General features: G+C 37.9%; 2 protein-coding genes across 4 annotated transcripts in view; both read left to right on the forward strand.

Moving 5' to 3' along the window:
- The first annotated feature begins 202 nt into the window (after positions 1-202).
- On the forward strand, positions 203-15,792 carry LOC139966909 (uncharacterized). Its single transcript, XM_071970379.1, has 6 exons — positions 203-933; positions 4,010-4,084; positions 6,372-6,469; positions 8,942-9,010; positions 10,661-10,717; positions 11,405-15,792. Exons 1-6 carry the CDS (start codon positions 918-920, stop codon positions 13,766-13,768), a joined length of 2,679 nt encoding a protein of 892 aa, XP_071826480.1. The 5' UTR covers positions 203-917; the 3' UTR covers positions 13,769-15,792.
- A 5,577-nt stretch (positions 15,793-21,369) lies between these two features.
- The window catches only part of LOC139966911 (acid-sensing ion channel 2-like), a 46,407-nt gene continuing 39,832 nt past the window's right edge, over positions 21,370-27,944 (forward strand). Inside the window, exons 1-2 of one of the 3 annotated variants that reach the window (XM_071970385.1) lie at positions 21,370-21,523; positions 22,539-22,875. In XM_071970385.1, the coding sequence (XP_071826486.1) occupies positions 22,575-22,875 (301 nt within the window). In that variant the 5' untranslated portion in view covers positions 21,370-21,523; positions 22,539-22,574. Of the gene's footprint in view, positions 21,524-22,513; positions 22,876-25,064; positions 26,144-27,944 lie in introns of those variants that run through there. The other 2 variants (XM_071970384.1, XM_071970386.1) reach the window with 2 other exon arrangements.

Genomic DNA, 27,944 nt, shown 5'->3' on the forward strand with positions numbered 1-27,944 from the left:
GAATTCGACAACTTGCTGTGAATGTAAAGCAATACACATTTTTCTAGCAATTTTGATGATAACCGGGAAAAGTTATGTTGACGAAATCGTAAATCTACATTACACTGACAGCTAAACAAACATAATTCAAATGTAAAAAATTAAAATCAGGAGCAATGCTATAGTTGACCTATGGAATTTATACAACGTTCACACAAAGACCCTCATACAAGAAAAAATATGTGGCAGGCGTTGCAGATTAATTGGTAAAAAGAGGTAATTTTACGACCAAGTCAGGTCGATTACGTAATCACAAGAAACTTTTCCATGATAGCGTGCAATAGTTGGGGTATATAGAGCAGAAATTTAATCAGCAGTCTGGAAGTGTCTTACTGTAGCGGTCGTCTGCCACCGGACAACCGATTGACCTTTAATTCACTAGACGGTGTATGTTAGATTGGGGATTCCCGAAAAATTACGCGCTTTCAAAATAGGCAAGATCTGATGTAATCTTGACGGGGAATTTTGATGAGTAACAGCGAGTCATTCATATATATATTATCTCGTTCTGCAAGTCAGTGAATACTTCATCGTCAAACTGTAAAAACAAAATTGGGTCTGCCAAACATCCAAGAATTTACTGATTTATTAAGATTAGGCCTAGCAGATCTGTTAAAGCTTACAGTATAGGCCTAGGCTATGATCATTGGCCTAAGGTTAGATTGCAATGCGCCGGATCGAGACACCAGTCAAGCTACAGCAGAGATCGTATCGAAGTTTTCACCACCTTACAAAGTTACAGTACGTAGGCGTGACTGCTGGTTAGCATTGGGCCTCATAACTTTACATTGACGCCTTAACTGTTCATCAAGATGTAGCCTAAGCATAGGCCCCAGTTGTCAACAGTCAACTTGTTCGACCATTGCCGAAATTTGGAGATGTCGTCAACCAATGGTAAGTTATATGCACCCTGCATTAAAATTATTGAATGCATTCATTGTTTCAAATGCAAAAGTCCTAATAATACTAGACCTAGGCTACTGGTGAATGCTGCCAGGAATTTAACTCAGATTATGATAATAACTTCCAGCTTCAAAATAGTAAAGGCTTCATAATTGAAGCGCACCTTCGTTATTGATGCACATTCAAATACTACTAGCAACGATACAACAGGCAACCTAAATTATTTTCAGCAAAGCAGAGTTACATATTTCATGAGTTTGAATCCATTTCAGGTATGTGCTGATCCAATTGTGTTTTTTAATTAAGCTTTTTAACCCCCTCCCCCCCCCCCCCAGTTTTGCACGTATTTTTGGCGTTTGGAAATCTTAATTACCCCCTAAAAATAACCAAAATTACCTCAATATAATAGCATAATATTACTCTCTGGGACCTAGCTGACCTGTCTGAGCTTAGAGGTTCAGAGCATAAACAGTATCCAGAGTCAATGGATGTATTCTTAGGTCTACACTACAGTTAGCTTATCGAAGAATGTGTCAATTTCAGGGTATGAAAGAACTTGAGACCACAGACATTTTGTGGTCAAATTCTGCTCAATATTCGTTGCGTAGGCACAGAACAATAAATATTTTGAGATCGTTACATATCTGAGGAACAGCACATGAAAAATGCATACAGTTGAGTGTTTTACATTTTCCTTGATAGATTATATCGTTGATTAAATCCTTCAAGGTATGCTGTATTGGCCCAAATATGCTAGATATTCAAATATGGTCACCTTTGGTCAAAATTCTTAAACTGTTTTTATTACAACCTTCGAAGAAATTTTCCTCCCTTGGCCATTCAGTCATCTTGTGTGTGCCTAAAAATGTCTGAGAACAATTTGGAGAGTAAAGACCTCAAGGAAAGTACTTTTTGAAACTTCAAGTACTTAGCGTGCTATAATTTGGGGCCTATACTGACTACATTTAAGTGTGTCAATTTTGAGCCCACCATGCTACCATGGCAGTCTCAGTACCTGCCTATGTGCAACGAACATTTTAGCCTAGGCCTAATTATTTTCACGTTAGAAGACCCTGATTGAGGTGCTGATCAAAGTGTAGGACATTTTATTTGACAACTGCATTAGGAGCTGTGCAGGACATTGGATTGGACAGGGCTGCCCAGATCTTGGATGCAGACAGTAATGAAACATGATACCTTGTTATCTTTAGCTGGACCTGAGATGTCCATTGCTGTATCGTTTCTACACTGTGCTGTGGGTATTGACCGCAGCTGTATGTACTGACTGTACACTAGTGTTTAATTACCGATGGTAGTAAGCTGTGTGTGTATTTTCTGGGATCGATGGTGGTGTTTAACACTTCTGTTACACCTCATTCAAAACTAGGTCAACATATCGGCATTAGACGTTTCTTTTTGCGCAAGTCTTCACACCCTTTAAATATTACGCATCAAGTCTTCACACAAATGATTTTCACTTTCATTGGAAAGTCCCATATAAAATAACTGGTTCATAAATATTGCCTTGAAATACATATATTGCATAAATATATTTGGCTGTAAACTATCAACATTATTTGACGGCAATGTCACACGACTTGGTTATGGAGGATTCAAAGTTGGACTCAACTCTGTTGAGGTGGACTTTACTGAAAACACTTGTGTTGACTGCGTGCTGAAAACTCCCAACAGTACATCTGTATTAAAGGGTGTGAAGACTCGCGCACAAAGAAACATCTCATGCCCGTAATCTGACCTAGTTTCAAATGAGGTGTAACAGAAGTGTTAGACACCACCATCGATCCCAGAAAATACACATACAGCTTGCTACCGTCGGTAATTAGACACAGTGTACAGTCAATACATACAGCTACGGTCAAGGGCATAGGAACCCAGTGAAAAATATGGGGGGGCGGAAGTATCATTCCCCCCCCCCCGCTTCGCAAGTCAGAAAACCCCTTTTTCATTTCCAAATGAGAAAAAAAATCTCATTTGGAGCACCAAATTGCATCTGAGGCCACCTGGAAATGCAAAAAAATTCAAAAGGGGAGGGGGACACCCCTCCCCTTAGACCCCTCCCCCAGGCCGGCCATCAGTCTTCAGCCCCCCACTCAAAAGTACCTTCCTACGCCACTGGCTAAGGTCAATACCCACAACACAGTATACATAGCAGCAATGGACATATCAGGTCTAGATAAAAGATAACAAGGTATCACGTTTCATTACTGTCTGCAATTTGTAGCGACAAGAAGAAAACTTCACTTGCAAGCAACGGAAAGTTAACTTTTTCATAGCACGGTACATGGTTTGGGGCGAGTCTTCAATGCCTTTAAAGCCTGCCCGATTATTGCAATGGACACTGACAACACCAAATTTACTTGTAATATGATTTATGGTCTAATTAAGCAAAGCTAAATATGATGGCTGTCACTGAAAATTATCCTGGACCCAACCATATACATTAAGACTCACTTCATTGATCAAATAATAACAATTCATCTAGGCACTTGAAGCACATTTCACTTTCAGTTGTTCAGCTTATAGTTCATTGAATCAGACAGTATTAGCATGAACTGGCCAGTGGACATGTACAGTATGCAGAGGAAAGGAGGATGAGTGGGGTGGGGGGGGGGTGAAGGTGTTTTAATTAGGGTGGAACTGAGACGTATGTAATACAAAGTAGTCACTTTTTTGCCACAGTAGTCATATTTTACATGATTCTAACTTACTGAACTGCTAGGTTATTAAATTACGTAGCCTACATCGGTACACTTTTCAAAGCAATTTGCGCATAGCTATCTGGACTTGAGTCCACTTTGTTGTGTTGACTCAGACTTAGACTTGGTTTTCCTTAGACTCGGACTTGTCTTGGACTTGGACTTGGACTTGAAACTCTTCTCAGACTGGATAAACTCGGCCTTGGACTGCAGACTCAGATCTGTATGGACTCTACTGCAGCTGTGAACTTAGATTGTGTTTTCAATTTTTGGTTAATTTCTTCTTTGAATATCTTCTCCTATTTGTTACTTTTTTTGTGATATTTATTTTTAATTTTTTCCTCCATCAGACTTTGTAAATGTTCCTGAAACAAATTGTTGTATAACTTTAGATGGTGATGGAGAACAACCATCTCTAGAGCAAGGTTTGTAGACTTTTCAGTTTTCACCCTAAATCTTTTGCTTGCAAATTTTACTGCCTTGAACTGTTGGGAGGTCTTGAATAATATGAACATTTAAACTGCAAATAACATGCTTTGTAACTTAAATGACTTTTTGTAGGTTGGCTATCGATCAGCTTAAATTCATGTTTTGTAATGAAATTCATTTTGGTAACAGTCACAACTGAAAATAAATGTTAGGACAGAAGGAATATGTATGTTTCCCATTTTTACTAATTTGAGCAGTAGTGCCTACCACTGCAATCAGTTTCAAAATGTCTTGGTTCCATAGAAATAGACATCTAAGTTGTATGTGGATATGTTATTATATTTCAAAGTTACGTGTTTGATTTCTTGTACTAAATATTGTCATATTTTGGATAGTTTGTAGTAGGCAATGATATCAGTCTATCAGCTTGTGTACACATGCCAGATGATATACTTAGGTATGTACAGTACAAGATATGAATATGCTTGTGTACACACACTAGATGAGATACTTAGGTATGTACAGTACAAGATGTGAATATGCTTGTGTACACACACTAGATGAGATACTTAGGTATGTACAGTACAAGATATGAATATGCTTGTGTACACACACTAGATGAGATACTTAGGTATGTACAGTACAAGATATGAATATGCTTGTGTACACACACTAGATGAGATACTTAGGTATGTACAGTAAAAGATATGAATATGCTTGTGTACACACACTAGATGAGATACTTAGGTATATACAGTACAAGATATGAATATGCTTGTGTACACACACTAAATGAGATACTTAGGTATGTACAGTACAAGATATGAATATGCTTGTGTACACACACTAGATGAGATACTTAGGTATGTATAATACAGGATATGAATACGCTCGTGTACACACACTAGATGAGATACTTAGGTATGTTCAGTACAGTATATGAATATGCTCGTGTACACACGCCAGATGAGATTCTTAGGTACAGTAAGTGCAGTACTAGATGTGAATAGGCTAGTGTACACACGCCAGATGAGATACTTAGTATGAACAGTACAAGATAGGAAAACACTTGTGTATATACTACTCACACTATGATAAGAAACTTAGGTATGTACAGTACAAGATATTTATGCTCGTGTACACATGCCAGCAGGTATTTAGGTATGTACAGTACAAGATATGAATATGCTTGTGTACACACACTAGATGAGATACTTAGGTATGTACAGTACAAGATATGAATATGCTCGTGTACACACGCCAGATGAGATACTTAGGTATGTACAGTACATTATATGTATGCTCGTGTACACACACTAGATGAGATACTTAGGTATGTACAGTACAAGATATGAATAGGCTCATGTACACACACTATATGAGATACTTAGGTACAGTAAGTACAGTACTAGATGTGAATAGGCTAGTGTACACATGCCAGATGAGATACTTAGTATGTACAGTAAAAGATATGAAAACACTTGTGTAAACACACTATGATGAGATACTTAGGTATGTACAGTACAAGATATGAATATGCTCGTGTACACACACTTGATGAGATACTTAGGTATGTACAGTACAAGATATGAATATGCTCGTGTACACACACTAGATGACATACTTAGGTATGTACAGTACAAGATATGAATATGCTTGTGTACACACACTAGATGAGATACTTAGGTATGTACAGTACAAGATATGAATATGCTTGTGTACACACACTAGATGAGATACTTAGGTATGTACAGTACAAGATATGAATATGCTTGTGTAAACACACTATGATGAGATACTTAGGTATGTACAGTACAAGATGTGAAAACGCTCGTGTTCACACGCTAGATGAGATACTTAGGTATGTACAGTACAAGATGTGAAAACGCTTGTGTACACACACTAGATGAGATACTTAGGTATGTACAGTACAAGATGTGAAAACGCTCGTGTACACACACTAGATGTGATACTTAGGTATGTACAGTACAAGATATGAATACTCTTGTGTTAACACACTAGATGAGATACTTACAGTAGGTATGTACAGTACAAGATGTGAATGCGCTCGTGTACACACGTTAGATGCGATTTTTAGGTATGTACAGTACAAGATCTATGGAATACTTAGGTATGTGGTTAGTACATGAATCTATGGTTAAGGATTGTTTACAGATTGCCAGTGATTTGGGGGAAACTGTTTGCATATTCTATTGTCAGGAGTTGGACTTCCTGCAATGAAATATTTAGATAATTATGATGATTCTTTCCTGTCATCAACAGTCGAAACCTTAATAAAGCTGAGGGATGACAGAGATGAACTCGACAAGAAATGGAGGAGAACATTGCTAAAGAATTGGGATGCGGCTCGCCAAAGAAAGGTTTGAATAACAGTTTTAGAATTCATCAGTTTCATCAGCATTAACTATTTTGATCAATCTCAATTCATGATGTGGGCTCTCACAGCCATGTTCAAACTCAAAATGAATCCGCAGCGTTATAAATTAAAACGTATCCCAAAAAGCTGTTCTTTTTGCTTCTAAAGCCTACATCAACAATTGAATTTCGCACACACACTTGCAGGTACAAGGTTATATAGTTCAGTACAGCATACAACCCTCTGCATATGTTTGGAATCCTGTTCTGGTCTTACTTCTTAGTCAAAAGAAGTAAGTCTCAATTACCATTCAGTTTCCTCTTTGCCTGTTGCAAATTTGTTTAATATCAATGCCATATCCTGCTAGTGTGTAAGTTAAGCTTAATATGCAGTAGTGTTGCACTGTATCTAAACACACAGTACCCTGCAACCACAACTTGCTGCTATAGCGTGACATCCTTATCAGTTTCGACGTCTCTATGTTCTGACAAAAAGAAAAAATTTTGAGCAATTTTTTTAATCCAAAAATGTTTGTACCAAGTAATGTAGTTTTGTGACCCCAATATTTTTGTGACCTAATTTTTTCGGACCAAATTTTTTGAGACCAACATTTTTTTCACAGGGGAAAAAAAATAAAAAGGGATCCAAAATTTGTTATGACCCAGACAGTGCTTGTGACCCGAAATTTTTTGGTACTCAAACTTTTTGAGACCAAAATCAATTTTCGAATAAAATGTGTTTAGATTAAGACCAAACTATGTTGCAGGCCTACCATTTTTTTGGGGGGGGGGGGCAGTGGCCTGCGCAAATGGGGGCAATAGCCCTGCCCCGCTCAACCTCGGGGCTCAGTTGGGGGAATTTGAAAACACATTAAGGAAGTGATGGGGGAGGGGAAGGGATGCCAGTCGGGGGTATTGGGTACTTGGCCCCACCACCCATGAAATCGTGCAGACGCCACTGGGCGGAAACCTGAAATTTGTTAGGGTCCTAATTTGTTTCTGACCATAATTTTTAGGGCTGTGTTTTTGGTTTATAGTCTTGTATCATGGTCGTCAATGTATGTACCTTTGATTTTCCTTTATATACCTCCTTTAGTGCAACTTAATATACTGAAACATTTTACTGGCATTTTCTCATACCGTATATATGTACCCTTTGATTTTCATGTTTATATCTTTTTCGTGCAAATATACAACAACAAAATCGCGACGCTTGCAGTATTCTCTTTTGGTCCCAAAGTTTGGTCCAAAGAATTTTTGTCCACAAAATTTGGAGTACAAACAAATATCGGGTCACAAGCACTGTTTGGGTCACAACAAATTTTGAGTCACATTTTTTTTTGGGGGGGGGGGAAAGTTTGGTCCCAAAATATGTTGGTCACAAAAATATTGGGATCTGAAAACTTGTTTTCTAGGTTCAAACGATTTTTTGGATAAAAAATAATTATTCCGAATTAATTCTTTCTGGAGGAACATAGAGACGTCGGAACATAGAGATGTAACCGCTATAACAGCCTGTGATTTCTTAACACCAAGAGCTATTATACCTCTACACATACACTATACTATTGGATGATTGGTATATGTTTTACCACGGAAAGTGTAAACAAATACCTCACATATTCTAGTGTAAACGGAAGAATGAATAAAGGTGGGTGGCAGTAGAAGCAATGAGACCTGTAGCATCTGAGGTTGTTGGTTCGAGCCCTGGTACACTAAAGTAAGCTGAATTTTGCAGCCAGGAAAGTCCACATTTTTTTCCCATCTGGAATGATCTTCCAAATGGTAAAAAAAAATCCCAATAAAATACAAGTGTAATATAGATAGATAGCTGCATGACATGAAGTGTAAGTCCAGGTAAGAGATGTAAGCTAGGCTTAGCATGTTCAGTCACCCCAAAGTTTAGCAATCTAAAACTGTTCAAAGTTCTCAACTTAATTTCCTGCGTGATTGTTCTGAATCCCCCAAAGTTACTTCATGACGTCGTCGAGGAGTGTCAAATTACCAAATTCGATGTCTTTGTGAGGAAAAATAGTGTTGAATTTGGCAGTGAATTGCTTGTTGGAGTTGAAGGGTGAATGACAATTATTTATACCTTCTAGCATATTTGGGGTTCTTATCAGATGACCTCTGACCGGTCTGGATTTTGCCGAAGAGAAAAGAGGTACTGTTTCATATGGTACATGTATGTAGTGGAGGTTGTCTTGCATACATGTAATAACTGCCCACATCTTCAACATAATTAAGGTTTTAAAAATTAAGTATAAGAAATTATTCATAGCTGGAAAAGATTCATAAATGTTGGTGTTAGTTGGTGACGGTCATTTAATATCATATCTTGCAATTGTGTGGTCTACTCACAATTCAGTCCCTTTGTAGAAAAGGGATACTCAGCATTTTTCGACCATTTTCATAATGTTTGTACTCATATAGAGTATTAATAACATCTTTATTTTCATTTTGTGTTTTGCATTTAGACAGGAAATGTTGATGATGATATCGAGCGATTGGAACGGGAGGCAACAACTCCTTCAGCTGAAATACAGGTACGGCTAACTATTCAAGTTATGAATGCCTGATAGCGTGTATGAAGACCTTCAAACTGTCATGTTTATCAGCACTTAGTATCAGGTTTTTTGGAAGAACTGTGTGATTGGGCATGGTAAAAGAAGGCAGTTGAATGGGGCTCACCGGCATTCCCATCAGAGGGCACTCTCATATCGGTCCTAAAGTGCATGATCTGCACTGTCTACAGATCTCTGAATCAAAGCAACGCGTAGAAGGGCTCACAAGCATGTGAACAGGCTGGATGGCTAATTTGCATACAGTCATGCTGGGTGATTGACTACTAGTTCTATGTCCCACTCGTGCAGTTTGGCTCTGATGAGAGAAGGACTTTAGAAAAGGCAAGTTAAGGTGCTTAAAACAAAAACAATTCATTTGATCATCTGTATAGCTATTCGTCGAGATCTAATATGTTTGCTGCAGCTGCTGAAAGGAATTGTCTAGTGGAAGATTTTGATACATTGTCCTTGTAGTTCTTATTTTTCTCTTTCTAACCATGTGAAAATTGTCCCCTTTCGACGATTTCTTCTTGTAGAAATCATGGGTGTGACAACTTGGTTGGAAAATTATTGATCGTTTTTTAAGTTAACTTCTTAGGGCTACCAGACAATCCTTTTAATAGCTGTTTACTGGCAGAAAATATCGCTGGAATATAGGACAGAATAGTCATGATGGCACCGATGGCAACTTGATGAAAGGGGAATGGCAGTTGTTGCCATTGTTAATGGATGATTCTAAAGGGCATTACGGGAAGTGGTGGGGCCAGAAATGGCAATTTCGGTAATAGCGCCATGGTCAAATCAAGCCCTGTGACTTGGTTGGTTTATAATTGAATGTCACATGACATGGAATACCAGCTCATGACAGAAGACATATTGAATTGCCACATTATCTATGATCAGTAATGCTTGATTGAGGGTGTCCTATCTACTACGTGACTTAAAGGGAGGAAGGAGGGGGAGTAGCGGGAGTAGGAGATTTTTGCCTGCTTAAGTTTTTCCACCCACTCCCCAGAACCACTGAATCACCTACTGAATGCAGAAAAGAGGGGGTTGGTAGGGGTAGGAGGTGGTTCCCTGCTTAAGTTTTAACACCCACTGGCCCCCAGAATCATCAAATCACCTGCTGAATGCAGGGAGGGGGAGTAGTGGGGGTAGGAGATTTTTGCCTGCTTAAGTTTTTATACCCACTGGCCCCCAGAGTCATCAAATCAACTGCTGATTGCAGGAAGGGGGGAGTAGTGGGGTAGGATATTTTTGCCTGCTTAAGTTTTTATATCCACTGGCCCCCAGAGTCATAAAAACACCTGTTGCATGCAGAATACAAAATGTAAACAGGGGAAAGGTATTTACTTTGGAGTGACAAAGATGAAGGAAATTACTATATTAAACTTTGCTAGAGAAAGTTGATACATAAATAATCAATTTACAGCTGAAAGGACATCAAACATAGGTGGTAGGATGTGTGCGTTCTGAGAGAACATATGACTAGAAGGAGAAAGGATGGGGAGAGTGAAGGGGTTAATATAATAAAATTCCAGATTAATCGATGACAATATAGCCCAAAGATTATTAACCAACAGAGGTTAACCAATGGAGCAATCTCACAAAATATGAGTTTCCTTCTTTCAGATTAAGAGGGACCAGTGCAAGGCTTTCTGTGATCAGCTGCAGAAAGATAAAATCAAGGTAAATTTAGTTAATATGGAAATATTTCAGTTTAATTGAATCATTGAAATGCTCACTTACAGTTTTGAAGAGATAGTTGAATATTTTAGCCATCAAAATTGATGAAATTCTGTATATTTAATGAAGGAATATATTATCATTTAATTTCAATATAAGTTAAAGCCTTTGTGACAAAGCATTAAATCTGTTCAATAGAACAAAAAGTGATCAACTTTCTGTCAAATGTCAAATTTCTAACTTATGTGTGAGGCAAGAAAAGAGCATTTTAGAAGACATTGTATATGACATATGATCCCTACCATTTTTTGTCTTGAAAATGTCAACTTTGTCACTTTTTCCTTTTTTTTTTTTCTTTTTTTTTTACTCGAAAAGTTTTTCAACAAATTTAATTCAGTATGTTCACGTTTTTTTGTGCAGCATGCACAAATTGAACCTTCTTTGCTTTGAGCTTTGAATAAAAATTCTTTTACCTTCCAAATGTTCAATCTAAGATTTTGTATGTTATGACTACATGGGAGATATACAGGAGATGAGAAAAACTTCACCTAATATTCTCTCTTTTCTCTGACCTTACGACATCTTTTTGGGACAGTCAGTTGCGATTACAGATGCATTAAAACATTAAAATACCTAACTATAAATTTCATGAGTTTCTTCTCGTGTTTCTTTTTCGTTTTGTTTTGTTAGCTATGTCACTTGGCTAAGTGTTTCTGGCATCCGAAACTCCCTGTGCAAGTTAGCTGTTCCGTGTTCCACCCTCCTGATAAAAACAAAGCTACCGGACCGCATGAGACATATATCGAGGGCATTACGGTGGGTTACCTAGAGAATAACTTCAAACGTCTCGACCAGGCTCATAGAGTACCGTCGGTCCTCATCATGCCCGATGAATACAACCAAGCTGTCAAAAGAGGCTCAGACAACAGCAAGAAGACCGGTGGCAAAATTAAAAAGCTGTCGTATTATTCAGACAGCCGTTTGGAGCATCACGACCGGCTGTCAGGTGATGCGGTCGAGGATATTACAAGCAAAAGAAGGGGCGACTATGCCGTAGAGTTACTGGTGGAGAAGTTGATGTCGTGTGAAGGGGATCTTCCTGGAGGTATGTTTGTGATCAGTAACCTTAAACATCAAAACTATCTCTCCGAAATAAGGACGAAAGAAAAGTTGGTCACCGCCCAAGACGGTGATCATGACGTCACGGTTATCCATCGTAACTTGGGGGTGATCTTCTTTCAGGTCAAAGGTTGTCTTTCTAACTCTCGCACGAAAACTCAGCACAAAGCAGTTTTGCTTGCGGTCGAGCAGATCATCAAGGACAAACTTGTATTTTATGAGAGCAATCGCGATCTGGAATTTGTCCAAAAGGGTCTCCCGGTCTATGGTTTTGCTGCATTGCCAAACCTACAGTCCAGCGACCTCAAAGGTCTCGATATCTGCGACGGCCACTTTCGAAACATCTTGACCGGCAGCGATCTGAGTGATTTGTCCGGCTGGTTGAAGGACAGGGTTACCGCTGACCGACCTGACCAACGCGAGGTCATGAACGAGAATGAATATAAACTAATTTGTGGTAGGTACGTTGGGTTGGCGACTGCCGTTTCTCTGCGTACCTACAACGAAGGTGTCATGAAAGTCGGCCAAATGATGAAGGTAATACATCTCACCCCTCGCCAACTTGACCTGGTGAAAAATAATCACGGCCAATATGTATTCCTTACAGGTGATTATGGAACAGGAAAAAGTCTGGTGTTAGTGCAAAAGGCCCAAAAGTTGGTCGAGGAAGACGACAATTGCGTCGCCTTTGTGATATCCTGCTCGGATATCGACAACTATCAATTCTGTAAGTGCGACAGGCCTTACAGGTCCGCCGATCAATTGAAGCGATTCCTCAAGACGGATACGACCAGAATCAAAGTCTTGCAGTTCCGAGATATTTTATTGAGAGAGTACAGTCCCGAGGAGGGGGGCAAGAGGCGGGTCTCGTGCGAAGAGTTTTACAACTTCATCCTGAAATACACCTCCGATACTGTAGGAGGAGAAAGAGATGTTAAAACTCACATCTTCTTGGATGAGGTTTTAACCGCGCTCTTGTTGAAGGAGGGGACGAATACCCTTGAGGCGTGCGGGATCTGGGAAAATATCGGGTCGGATCTCCCAGAGGGATCGTACTGCTGGATTTCAGTCAGCACTCATTCTTATGTGATGTCTAGGGACTATAGACCAGACAGACTTGTTCCCATAATGCCATCGATGTTCGAGTGGCATTACCTGCCATTTATCATGAGGGTCACCGGTCACGTTTGCAATCTGGTGAAGGGCATCGAGGCGCACACCGGGAATGGTTTTTTTGAAGAATCGTCCATCGGGCACACATTCATGGGTCCCAAGCCTCTATTGTCCACACTTGCGGTCTGCGAATGCGATGAACCGGGAGACCTTCCGTGTAATTGCAGTCACACTAGACTCCACAACTGTCTAGAGAAAGTTAAAGAAATATTTAACTTTGTCAATGATGACCTCACCATCATTATTTTCTTCTTCCACTGCGAGGAGTTTCTCCTTCCTCTGTACCGACAGTTTCAAACTGTCATGCAAGAGACTTTCTCCAAATTTCACGTGAAACTAAAGTGGAACACAATGTACGGTTCACAGATCCCACAGGAAGAAGGAGGTGAAGGGGCTAGTGGTGGGCAGAGGGTCATTTCTGTGGTGGACCAACACACATTTATAGGTTGTGAAAGCCAGAATGTTATGTGCATAGATATGTTTGGGATGCACCAATGGTTTAGCAACGACAGCACCAGCGAATGGTTCACATTCATAGTCAGTCGATGCACATCTCAGTACATTCATATCAACTGGCCAGAGGAAGAGGCCAAAGAGCAGTGGTTGAAATTTCTAGATGGTTACGAAGCCTATTGTAAGGCGTCGAGCATAAATGCACCCTACGTCATCAACATCACCGACATGATCAAAATGGCACGTGATAGTCCGGGACGTTGTGTTTCCCTCATCAAAGAAAAACAGCTCATGAGAGAAGTTAATTGAATAGGAAACTATACATATATATATATAGCCCCCTGCCCTGCTTCCTGACCAATACTTCTCTACCCAAACATTCCTTAGTGTTAATAGATCCTTCATTTTTACGTCAGTTTTCACACTAACCAATGACAAGTAGGCTACAAACAACACCTTTTCACCACTGATTGCGGGACCAATGTATCATTAGTATTTTTTTTTTTTTTTTACCATATGGGTATGTAATAATATTTTGTGATTGGATTAAAATGGATTTATATTTTTATTTGAACTTCACAAGCTGTACCACTTGCCTTTCACAAACAGTACCACTAGCCTTTTCACAAACAGCACAATGCCAAGAGCAGCTAAGTACCCCATCGTTAGGTCTGAAATAACTTTGTTTTGCTAATTAATCGGGCAAGAATCTTACATTTGATACTAGCAGATTACTTGCAAGGGTAAGACTAATATATTAGTAACCCATTCCTCCCCCTTCCCCCCATGCCCTGAAGTTGGCATCAGCAACTTATATTTTTCCCATTGGGACATTAATAAATATTAAAATATCACTGAAATATATTGTTTAACCTTAATTGTTCTGAAACAGTAAGAATATTAGTGTAAAATAAAAAAAAATGTCTATGAAAAGGAAAATTTCACAAATCATGAACTGGTTGGCAACGATAACTTATTCCAATCAATGTTTACTGATCACAGTTACAAATTTTTATAATCTCTTTTGTTTACTGACTGTTAGTCGAAAAACACAGAACTAGCAGTTATAGATGTGAAATAACATCACCTAACATTATTGGCTGACTGTATATGTCTGTCGAAAAACAAAAAAATTGCCCTTTACAGTATAATTGAGGAATACCCTGTTGTTATGATGAAAAAACATTATTTAGTATTATCGATATTTCTCTAATCATTAACATTTTATATAAATGTCATTCAAATGCTTGTTGTATTTTCCTTTGTTTTAATTCTTTTGTAACCAATTAACAAAATTATCTCCTTTTAGTTGTGTATTGTTGAAAGTTTCTTCCGTTTCATGTTTTAGCAAGATTGTATGTCTTAGGTATTAATATGATGATATTTATTATTATTATGATTACATTTTTTGAAAGTTCTGCATGATCTATTGTAAAACATAACATGGAAATATTTGTGGTCTCTTTTCAACGTTTATTGTTATGGTCAACAAAAGTTTGAAGTTGGTGTTTATTCCTAGTAGTAGTAGTTATAGATAATAAATTACATTGCAACTGATGAGAGGCAAAAAAGATGAGAGAAAACAATAGAAAAGACCAACAAAGAGGAAATATGGACCAGTAAGGAACAAAAAAAAATAAGTAAGAAGAATACATAAGAACACTTTCGAGAACAATAAACCTAAGAAACAATAGGAACAAAAGAACAGAAGAGCAAACGTTAAAGATGACCAAGATGAAACAGTTACAATAGAAGATCAACGGTAGTCATGAAACAATTAGTGAGACGAAAGTCATGAAACAATTAGTAAGACAAAAGACATGAAACAATTAGTAAAACAATGAGAAGAGAAGATCAAGAAAAACAAAAGGAGAAAAAAAGGGGGGCAATTTGTAACAAAGCGCTAAAAAAAAAAGTCAAAGAAAACTGTAACATTAGCTTCTTTAAATGAAATAAATTCATCTTTGATGTTGAGTATTTTATCATGATGAGATTAATATAAGTCAAGTTGAAAAGAGAACAATGGATAACAATAAGAGAGACAAAACAGAACTACAGCAAACAAAACCCCCAAAAACAAACAAAAGAACAAAGCAAAGAAATAGAAAAGTAAACTTAAAAAAACCTCTTTAATTACAAAGTAACATTAAGCAAGCAACAACACTGACAGTAACAAAACATTTATTACAATCATGAAAGAAGAAAAAACAAAGAAAATAGAGCAACGATAACAAAAGATGTTAAAGACAATAGTCACATAAGTCATTCATGGAATAAAATCATGATATTGAGTAATTTGTGATGATGACAATGAAGATAACCTTTGTTGAAAATGAGAACAATGGATAACAAAACTAATTGTCTTCCAGTAAGGAAATAGTAATCATATGTTGAAAAACAGACTCTATCAAAACTTATCACAATGGCGGACGCAGTATTTCTTGGAAGGGGGGGGGGGGTGGGTGGGTATGAAGCTAATGATGAGTATCGTGAAATACAGAAATTCTACACCCCCTCCCCCCTCCAAATTAGGAAAGTCGGTAAAATAAGGAATTCAAGGTCAAAGCATGTACAATTTTCCCACAATGTCATTCATATCATCATGTATCTACTATTGATTGTAATATGAGAAAACTCAGATAGATTGATATATATTGAAATTCATATATTTCAGTGAAGACAGTATTGTTACAGGGATGGACAACACCAGTAAAATAACAACAAGTAGTTGATACATATTTTCCTATTTGTCTCTCTTCTGATGAAATATTTATTTTTTCACAGGTTAAAACATTTTACACTCTTCTTTGTATTTTAATAGGTTTATAAGAGTATTGTTTTTTTAAATATTTAATATAGATATTAGTTTCCTTTCAAATTAGTTTTCTTTCAAGTATTAGCATCAATTTCAACAAGTTTTATCTCTTTTCAGAGTAACACAATTATGCGACTATTATATGCCATATATATGTTTCATTAAAACCTTGACTTGGTTGAATTTACTGTTAGTTTATTTTTTAATGTTTTTTTCTAATCATGACGTTTTTACAAAGCTGTTAAGGTATAATGGGTTCTGAAATTAAAACAAGAAAAAAAAAATAAAAAAAAAATAAAAAAACAGTGTGTACTACAGAGCTTATGAAACGAAGCACATCGATTCGACCCTTAGCTTGAAAACGGTTCTGTTTTGGAGAGATAGTATATTTGCAGTTTATTAACTTGATTTTGATGAAAGTATTGTGTAATAACGTGTGACGTCATACGATGACTACAACAACAATGGCCTTTTTTTTCCTATAAGATCGAAAATGACTATGTGACCTTGGAAAGTATCCAAGTTATGTTAATTTATGTTAATTTAACTTAGACCTAGTATTTGCTAATCAATGTTTATATCACCAATGTTACATTAGGATTTCATTGTGAATGGGATTTAGAATAGGCTATTGCATAAAAAGAAAAAAGAATGAAAAAAAAAAACATGACAGTTTGATGTGTTTTCCAAAAATGAATCCTCAAATTTAGCGCACAATATACTTTTACAAAGAAAATAACTTAATTTTTTTGTTATGTCTCAGCAAGTTATAAAAGTTATAGCAAGTTATAAAAACGGGGGTTAGAAATGGAAAATGGAAATGGAATTAGAAATGGAAACGGAAATTTTGCTTCAAAATTCCCAGTCTTTGTGTTAAATAATCGATATTTAGATATTAGTTACCTTTACATTTTGTTTGTTTGTGTAATAACAGTTATCATTAATGTTCCTCATGTATCTGTTTCATTTAATATGATAGTTAAACACTATAGGGATTTTGCTGTTAGATGTTTGCTATTTATATCTTATATTTTACGTGTTCGTTCTAAATCTGTTCGTTTCTCTGACAATTCTAACATTTCTAATCCACACACACGCACATATACATTTTTTACACCATTCGACCGAACGTATATGGTCTTCATGATCCGGTTGTATGTACATAACATATTTTGACCCCAGATGTTTTGTCTAGCTTCATTATGACTGCGTGTGACTCTCCTTCTACCCCTCCCACCCCCACCCACCCAGTATTACTACACCCCTTTTCTCTACCTCCCCCTTCCTACAGTCCCTATCTCTATTTTCCCTTCGCCTAATAATAGACATTCCAAACAGTGTGACCGCCACCTTATTTAACTTTGGTAAATCATTGTTGTACTAGTTACTAACTTGAGTTTATTTCGAATATTCTCATTCCATTTGATACCATAAAACACAAGATACCAAACAGTATAAACTTATGTACATTGCCATAAACATACTTTTTTATCTTTAATTTTCTTTTATATTAAACATACCTTTTTATCTTTAATGTTCTCATGTGTTAAACATACTTTTTTATCTTTAATCTTCTCGTGTGTTAAACACATTTTTTATCTTTAATGTTATCATGTGTTAAAAAATCTTTTTTTATCTTTATTGTTCTCATATGTTAAACATACCTTTCATCCTTAATGTTCTCATATGTTAAACATACTTTTTATCTTTAATCTTCTCGTGTGTTAAACACATTTTTTATCTTTAATGTTATCATGTGTTAAAAAATCTTTTTTTATCTTTATTGTTCTCATATGTTAAACATACCTTTCATCCTTAATGTTCTCATATGTTAAACATACTTTTTATCTTTAATCTTCTCGTGTGTTAAACACATTTTTTATCTTTAATGTTATCATGTGTTAAAAAATCTTTTTTATCTTTATTGTTCTCATATGTTAAACATACCTTTCATCCTTAATGTTCTCATATGTTAAACATACTTTTTATCTTTAATCTTCTCGTGTGTTTAACACATTTTTAATCTTTTAATGTTATCATGTGTCTTTTTTTCCCGCTTTGAATTTCACGCTGTTTGTTTTCTCACCAACAATATATAATATGCTGATCGTGTTTTCACTTTGCTGCTTTGTTGTTGTTGTTTGTTTACGTATCCGAGCCACCATTGGCGACTTCTCACCTTCCCCCTCCCCCCACCAACCCCGTTCACGCACCTATCCCTTCCCCCTGTTTCTCCTCTAATGGCCAGTTTGTTACTAATCCTTGTCGCATATGTACATTAAATTACATGTTTTAATAAGTAAGAGCTCCATGGTTAAGTTCATAAAATGTTTGTCAAGCTGGGTTCTTTTTAAAATCCTGTTACATATTAATACTCACAAATATTCCTGTTGATAATGGTCATATCTCAGATATTCGAGAGCAACATGTGTATTTATGACACTACACTAATTCGGTCTCCTAGGCGGTTAAGCTAAACCATTGGTTTGTTGACCTTTCTAAAATTTGTTGTAACATTTACACCCGAACAAAATGCTGCCGTATAATACCCATACACCATTGACCCATAGCAGAGTTTCATCATTAAATACAAGCCCGTGAATAAATACACAGCCCCCTCATTAAATCATACATTAAACCACAGCTATGCATTTGATGAAATGTTTCGAAATTCTTCTTTCCTCTTCCCCCACAAGAAACATTGTCTCATTTAGCCTATTTGGAATTGAGTTTGAGGGCGGGGGGGGGGGGGTCGATGCAGGTGAGTTGTTGGGTTAACGTTTCATTTCGAATATAGTGAGTCAAAAATAAATAAATTAAAACAATTACTTGACACAAGCTGTGTGTAATCAGGGAGTTGTTATGCTTTCTAGTCACTTCGCCCAACAACCATTTCGCCCAACTGCCATTTCGCCCAACCAGCCTGGTCATTTCGCCCAACCAGCCTGGTCATTTCGCCCAACCAGCATGGTCATTTCGCCCAACCATCATAGTCATTTCGCCCAACCAGCATGGTCATTTCGCCCAACCAGCATGGTCATTTCGCCCAACCATATTTTTACTAATATTCAGTCAGAATAATATTACTTTTTCTATTCCACTAGTTCAATTTGATTTTTTGGGGGGTTAGGTTACTTCGTAATAGGTAAATAAAAAAGTGAGGTCCGCTCGATATCGATCGGCGTCTGAGCAGTTATTTCGGGTATAATGGGAGGATTACACTACTTTAGGCGTTTACGCATACAATGGTTATATTATTATACAAACACAGGGGAATCGGTCTTCATAAAAACCTATCAAACCTAACCCTTTAAACACTGATCCATCCTACCGTGACTAACAATTCCCGAACGTTTCCTTATTAAATTTAAAAAAAAATATATAAAACCCGTCCGTAATATGTAGTATTATTTTTAATCAATGTAACCACTTTATCAATGTAACCACATATGTAATCATATATGAAGGCCTAATCAATTTAACCACGACTTCAAGTTTCCTTAATACTCGGTTCGTATCCCGTAACGTTAACAATTCCCGACCGTTTACTATCAAACCTAACCCCTAAAACACTGATCCATCCTCAAGATTTCTTAATATTCGGTTCGTATCCTGTAACGTTAAAAATTCCCGAACGTTTCCTTACTAAAGTTATACAAAGTAAAGGACTTCAAGTTTCCTTAATATTACTTAATATTCGAACGTTTACTATCAAACCTAACCCCTAACACACTGATCGATCCTCAAGTTTCCTTAATATTCGGTTCGTATCCTGTAACGTTAACAATTCCCGAACGCTTCCTTTTGAAGTATCATATTTAATCAAGGTTGGGCGAAATGACCAGGCTGGTTGGGCGAAATGACCAGGCTGGTTGGGCGAAATGACCAGACTGGTTGGGCGAAATGACCAGGCTGGTTGGGCGAAATGGTAAGGTTGGGCGAAATGGCAGTTGGGCGAAATGGTTGTTGGGCGAAGTGTCCTGCTTCCGTTGTTATAACTCCCTGGTGTAATACTACGATGGAAGTGTCCGGGCAGGGAGTTGTTCCATAACAACTCCCTGGTCCGGGTGACGACATGTTGTATATGATGACCGAAAATTCAAGGAATTCCCAGTAGACCATTGTCTCCCAAAAATCCGATACTGCATGGACCTTCCCTCATTCACATGGAGAAATCAAAACGCTGCTGTCAGTGGCGTAACGATTATCGGCTCTGTGGCTCCGGTCCAATGGCCAGATGGAGCTCACCAAAAGCCTAGCTTCATAAAGCTTCTGAACCTGTTACTTTCGAATAACGTACTGTGTACACCGATTATTTATTTTTGTTTTTTTAAGTCTGGACCGATAAAACTCCAGGGTATGTCTGCCGCCGCGGTTTTTTTTATTTTAGTTTAGCATATCGTCTCTAATCATTTCGCCTTATACCTCTAGCCTGCCCACCCCCCCCCTCCCCCTTCCGACATGAGAGTTGTCTGGATATAGGGCACTCCGCGCCAAGCGTATCGCGAATATGTGTCGTATATTATGCAATATAAAAGTGAATAGCAGACATATTTTCCTTGTATTTGAAGCAGCTCTGAAAAGGAGGCTGTAGTTAGGATCTCAGAAAATGTCATCTCACCCCACCCCCTCCCCCTCCCCCTCATGCCCCCTCCTCTTCACAGCAATAGCTGGATGCATTCATTCCTTATACTTGGTGTAATACATGATCCGAGGGAAATGCCCTATAGATACATTCTGGAGAAAATCGTTTCCACATGACTGTACTCAGAAATTGATTTCAAATGCAACGTCGATTTGTAATCCTTAGTGGTCTAGTTAATGAACACATTACGACATATGTTAAGCCATTGATTTTTAAAACTACCCTGTTGCTTCATACCAGGTACGTTCTTATATATCTACGTGTCCAATCCGACTTCTCTGTGAAATACTAACAATGTGATTACAAAGACCATGTATCGATTATTCTAATTGTCAGGTTATATCGTTTTGTATTGATGACAGTGTAGCAACTTCGATTTTGTGGAAGAGAATAAGGAGGTGGGGTTCTATATTAGGGAGTGAGAACGTATCGTTAAGAATAGAACAAAGGAAATTTCCAGTTGCTATGAAGAAAGATACACACTATATACATAATTGAACGGGAAAGTCGGGCTGGACCTCTTTCAGCTTTAGTTGAAGAAGGAAGAAGAATGGATTGGACTACCCTCAAGATGTCACAGAATTAGCTTCTTCTGTTTTTCCATGTAAGTTACTGAATATTTCCTACATCTATTTCGCAGTTTCGTGGGATATAAATGTTACCTATTTGAAGTTCTGATTCGTTAATACTTTAATCCTGGAGAGTCGCGAAACAGCGCGCTGTTTTGTACACTATATTCGAATAAGTGTCCTATTTATTGAACTTATCGATCGCCCTCTCTTCAATCTTAGATACGAAGGCATGTATATATAACAACATGTCAACTTTCTTGAAATGAAAGTTTGCGGGAAATAGATAACACAAACTTCAATGAGATGGGGGGATATATTAGTTTGATTTCAGAGGACAAAACAGCAGAATTATTTCAAAACATTCCGAAAAAAATGGATCCCTTGTATATTTCGTACGGGTACCACATATTTTAGTATTTGAATGTTTCTTAAAAAAAAGGGCACTTTCTAATTACATTTTGTTTCTTAATTCCTTCAACTTTAATACATTTAATTAGGAAAGGTGGGGGAGGGGGGGTGGGGGGCATGGGTGGCTTCACCGGGTTTCCGCCGCCCCTGACATTAGTATATATGGTTATGACATTAATTAATTAACACAGTAGCAACACACGGTTTCTGCTCCAGTGTATGTTATTCCGAGGAAAGTGACGTCCATATAATCAGTCATGGAGGGAGATAGCTTGGTATATATAGGTGTGAGAGGAGGCAGTGGCGTAGGAAGGTACTTTTGAGTGTGGGGGGGGGCTGAAACTGATGGCCGGCCTGGGGGAGGGGTCTAAGGGGAGGGGAAATTCCAGAGGGGTGTCCCCCTCCCATTTGGAATTTTTTTTTTGCATTTTCAGGTGGCCCCAGATGCAATTTGGTGCTCCAAATGAGATTTTTTTCTCATTTGGAAATGAAAAAGGGGTTTTCTGACTTGAGAGGAGGTATACATTGTTACGTTCTGTCTTCCACACTTTCCAACTTTTATGTGCTTCTTTAATTCTATAAAGCCGCAAGTCTATGTCATTCATTATCATATTTGTATTGAATATTCATTTTTCTCAGTGACGTCATAGTTTCGAATGGTCGGCTGTCGTAAACATGTATCTAACCGTGTGGGCTACCGAGGTAGCAGATATTGCAGGCTTGAAGCATGTATTCGGTAAAGGGTCCAAACTAAGAAGGCTGATTTGGGCTGTCTTTGTCATCGCATCGACTATCACGTTTGGTTACCAAACTTGGGAACTTACCGTTTACTTCTTTCAATATCATCACGTGACCAAAGTGGACGTCACTTATTCAGAACACGTCGATTTCCCAGCTCTCACGATTTGCAATTTCAATAAATACAGAGAGACTGCTTGGACTGAAGAAGACATCAAGAATGTCGGATATTCCTTAGGTAAGTTGGCTAGCTGCATGCATGTTTTTTTGTATCATTTCGTGGGTCAAAGGTCATATTGGGATAAGAGTTGCCATGTATACTATTGTGGGGTTGGGGCGGTAGACGGAAGATAAACGTTAGGGATGACTGGGTTGTGTGGCATGTTAGCTGTTCAAGGTTAACCACAATTTAATTCGGCGATAACAAATTAAAGCCGTTCTTGTTTGATTAATCTTGATTCTTAGCAAAATCGGTTGTGTAACAACAGTGGAATACGGTTAATGCGTTACTTTGGTAATGGGAGAATTCCGCTTAGCAAATACCTCGCTGCGCTACCAACACCCCCCCACCCCCACCCCCCCACCCCCATCCCCGTCTCGTCTTCCTTTTTATACTGCATTCGACAAAAGTAAAGCTAAACCCTAAACATGGAAGTATTACCCCAGACTAGTTTGCCCTGACCATGGAGCTATAATGCCCTGACTAAAGAAGTCCACATTGTAGTTTCACGCGGACCTGTCCATCGCTTACACCGAGTCGCACGAACAACATTCCACACATACTTTACTATATCAGATTAAACGATCGTATATATACGCAACGAACGACAGAGAAATGATCAGCATCAGTTGATTTCATATCTACCACTAATCTAGAATCCATTAAATCTGTTTATTTTGTGTAGACTAGTGTTTATCAATTGAGTAAAGATATACCTATAGTTGTATACATTACACAATGAAATGGCTGATTGCATGTCCAAGGCTATATACAGGGTTAATGTAGCCTGAATGGGAGAAACAGGTTCACTAATTAACAATGGATGGGCACTTAAACATGACAACTATTGATAAGATTGTTTATAATCTTCGGGGAGGTCAACGGGCCAATTTGGCTTATGACTATTGACTATGGGCACTTAAAATCACTTAACTAAAATTAAGGGTTATATGTACATGTGAGAAATAGGTTCACTAATTAACAATTTACAAACAAAGATTTAATAAAGGGCGACCCGTCGGGGAGAATTCTTCATATACAGCAGGAGTTCAAGAAATAAACTAATCTACGTGTTCTTCTTTGAAATATACTAAACCTCTGGAATGCTTTATTTTAGTAAGGCTTAAGACGACGTCGGCTCTTCGGCGCATGACGTAATGTTTTTAAATGTTCTTCAAAACATATAAAATGGTAAATAAATACAACCCGGGCTAATATTAATCTCTATAACGGTCTAAAAAATAGGCTATAAAATTTAACTTTTCGTGTCTAAACAATGGACGGGGATTCGTCTTCGTGTAGCGGCAGTAGCGAGTTCCATCTCATTTAAAATGGGTAAACTCATTTGTCCCACAAAATATCAATATCAAAATACATCAAGGCAGATTTGTTAAAAGCAACTATCAATGATTAAATAATTGGGTTATCTATAGTTAATAAGGAGAAAGCACTAGATGTATAGATATTCTTGTTTGCCCCTCAATCATGTGCATGGTTAAGTCGATGTCTTCCCTCTCTTAAATATATGTATTGTATGTATGTATTTTAGATCCTCCTGCAAGCAGGAACTCGCGAAGAAGCCTCATTGGCTCATCAAAGCCGCAAGCTGACCGAAGTCAGTCTCTTACATTCATATTTAACGTCCATGATTATACGAATTGTCAGTTGTCAACAACTCTGTAACTGGACAACATACATTAATCTTGGAGTGACTCGAACCGGGGACCTTATGATTGGAAGGCACCGGCGTTGACCACTGAGCTAACACTCCACGGTGTAAATTATCAATACCCCTACTTAAAATTGTTGGCGCTCCACCAGCACAGGATTAATACCTACGGGATGTGGCGGTAATGGTAATAGTGGGCGTTATTAATCCTCCAAGTAATGCATATAAATTATGGCAAAATTTTAGCACATTAAAATTCGGCCAATCGATATGACCTCTCTATACGTCATGTCCACGTATATCCGGTGTCCTTTGTTGTTTACTTTACTGAGTGGTATCTGGTGTTTAAACCAAGTCTTTCAAAGTATAAGCCTAAAGTTAACAAGCGGAAACAAAAGTAAACATGCGTTATATATGCGTTATATTCATGCAAGAACTCGCATGTACGCACCGCATCAAGTCTTACCTCACCAATTATTACTCATCAACACACCAGTTACCCAAACGAAATTAGTCGATGCATGAACGAAGATGGAACTCTGTTAAGAGCACAAAAAAAAAGACGCTTTGGGATCCTTGTTCAGTATACACTTAGTTACTTGATTTTACGCGCAAGTTTCAGTTAATCATTCATGGACTACCACTAGTACTATACAGGTGTTGAGTTTAGTGAAATATTAATTTTATAATGTGAAGATGAAATTTTGTTGACAAAGAAGACATATATTCCATAGCCATCATCTGACTATAACGTGATTATATTTGTATGGATATCTGTGGTGTTTCAAACTATTTGGTGTATGTGTGCATGGGAATAACTGCATGTTATTGGTTGTCTAAGTTACAGTGCGGAGATTCAGTGAAACAGTTTGCCAGGTGTCATGTAGTAGCCGAGGCTTAAACCGAGAAAAAAACAAAACGGAGAGCGATTCTATTGGAGCGAGATATTATTTTGGTATTTAATCATTGCATTTGACTGATTCACGTGATATCTCCAAAAACCAGAGGAACGGTATACGGCCCGGCGATTTGTGTCGCCAAATTATTTGGTAAACATTTGAGATTAGTTTATTTAAATTGTGCGTATAGCTTATGCGTGAAAACATGCAACAGGTATCGATAACAAAGAACGTTCAATGTGTTTGGAGAATCCATTAACTACTGTTTAAAGACACATAGTATACGATTTTACAAACAACAGCAACATTGTGTCACAACTGAGAAAAGGTCTAACACATTACATTCAAAGTCGTTGCAAATTCGGAAAGATTCGAAATCGTTATTTTTATATAATAAACAATAAAAGAGGCAACGTGATGTATTTGAAGGAATGGGCAACACACACCTCAGACCTTCACGGCATTAAACACGTATTTCGTAAAGGATCCCGGCTACGAAGGAGCCTATGGTTAGCTATCTGTATAGCATCATTATCTGTCTTTCTCGTACAATCGACTTTCATCCTGTTAAACTATTTCCAAAGACACCATACCACCAAGCTTGATATCACTTCATCGGGCCATTTGGAATTCCCAGGGCTAACTGTTTGTAACTTTAACAAATACAGAGAATCGGCGTTTACTTTAGAAGATATTCAGCAGGTCGGGTATCACCTTGGTATGTTTATTTTGTGTATATATCATTGCTATAGTGAGATTGTTAAAGGATCACCCTATCCCCCTTCCCATTATCTCACCCCCTTATTGATCCCACATGCATACCCCACCCCCTCCCCTCCCCACCCACCACGACACCACTGTGCAGTATATTATTTGTTGTGAGTTAAAAGCATACTGCATTACATAGAATAAATCAGCATTTACTGAAGAAGTTTCATCTAGGCATGTTACTTTAGAATGGTTTTTGAACGACCTTCCCCTCCCACCCCCCCCCCCACTTTATCTCTTTGAGGATATAACATCTTCCGAGTCACTTGAAATTAGCGACCCGTGTCACGATTCGTTAGAATACAGATATAGGCGAATGGAAGTAACGATAACTAGCCTACATCCAGTTTAGCAAAAATCGAAGCCTGGGCTTCGATTTTTGTGACAGTTCGACCTAGCACGACACCACGATTGTATGACAATACTTTTATCGGTGGTTTGTTTGTATTTAGCTTTCGTTTGTTTGTACATAGCTTTCGTGGTTTGTTTGTACATAGCTTTCAATCCGTTGTATGAAGCCATATAAGGCCTACGTATCAAAAACGGAGAAGATCTATGCATGTAACCTCAGCTCTATATCACCTTCACTAGCTTTCAATTCAACAAAGAGAGACTACTACAAAATTCTTTTGCAAACTTGGAAGGCCCTTCATGGGAAAACAGCTCAATATCTGTGTAATCCCATCTCCTCTTACAATTCATTGCTCTCAACATGATAATCTCCATTCTGAGCCTCGCTTTAAATTCAATCGATACGGTAGTGGTACATTGTCTAAAATTGATCCTCGTTATATAATTCCAATGATGACCCATTAATTCAGACATTGTCACTCACTGAACAGGTTCAAGAAACAGGTTCAAACCTTTCTCTTTCAAGGCGCCTTTGAAGTGTTCCACGATTTATCAGCGCTATATAAATACTGATTGATTGATTGATCGATTGTCAGATGCTAAATGCATGTACAGTATATTATGTACGCACGGTGCATGGGTATACAGGCCTCGCTATATAGTAATGCTAATAACGGTACTTGTTCAATGTTAATGGTAAATGGTCAGTGGCATCGGTAACAAAAAGACGGATGTGAAGGAACCCAGGGGGTCATACCGATGAGTCTGGCCAAGACATCCTTCCCTGCCACCCCCACCCCTCCTCCAACTCATCCTTCAGAAAAAAAAAAGGGCACTGAAAAAAAGTTAATTTGCCTGCTGACGTAAACTGTTCATCTGGCTACAATAACAAACACTTTTCCCCTACTTTCTTCTCCCGACCCCCTCGTTCCCTACACATTCTCCAATATGTTATTAACTGCGTTACCTAACTTTAAAATTGCGATGACTGCAACAACAAAGCTACGCCACTTCAAATATGTTCGAAACAATATCGATTCTAAATTTCAAACATTGCTAACTTATTATTTTTGACATATTTATAGGGAATGTTTGACATTTCGATTGATCGATCTAAAGGAAAGTCAATAATTTCATTTAAATTTTAATTTAATTACTTAGTATGCTCTCTAAATAGTATATATAGAACTTTAAAAAAATCGGTAATCGGAGTTGACATAATCGACCTGTGAAAGATGTCTATATTGATTTCTGAAAAGAACTATATATATGGTATGTTGTAATTTCGTGTAGTACGTTATTAAAAACGCACAGACAGACGAATGGACGGTCAGATCGACCGACCGACCGACAGAGGAGTACCGAAGTTATGTGTGTGTGTATGAGCAGCAGGGCCGGAT

This window comes from Apostichopus japonicus, chromosome 4 (genome assembly GCF_037975245.1).
Source record: "Apostichopus japonicus isolate 1M-3 chromosome 4, ASM3797524v1, whole genome shotgun sequence".
Lineage (NCBI taxonomy): Eukaryota > Metazoa > Echinodermata > Holothuroidea > Aspidochirotida > Stichopodidae > Apostichopus > Apostichopus japonicus.

Excerpts from the sequence above, each read along its gene's own strand:
- LOC139966909 (XM_071970379.1), top strand. Across the intron at positions 4,085-6,371 it reads ACAACCATCTCTAGAGCAAG|TCGAAACCTTAATAAAGCTG; the intron begins GTTTGTAGACTT and ends TGTCATCAACAG. Across the intron at positions 6,470-8,941 it reads ATGCGGCTCGCCAAAGAAAG|ACAGGAAATGTTGATGATGA; the intron begins GTTTGAATAACA and ends TTTTGCATTTAG.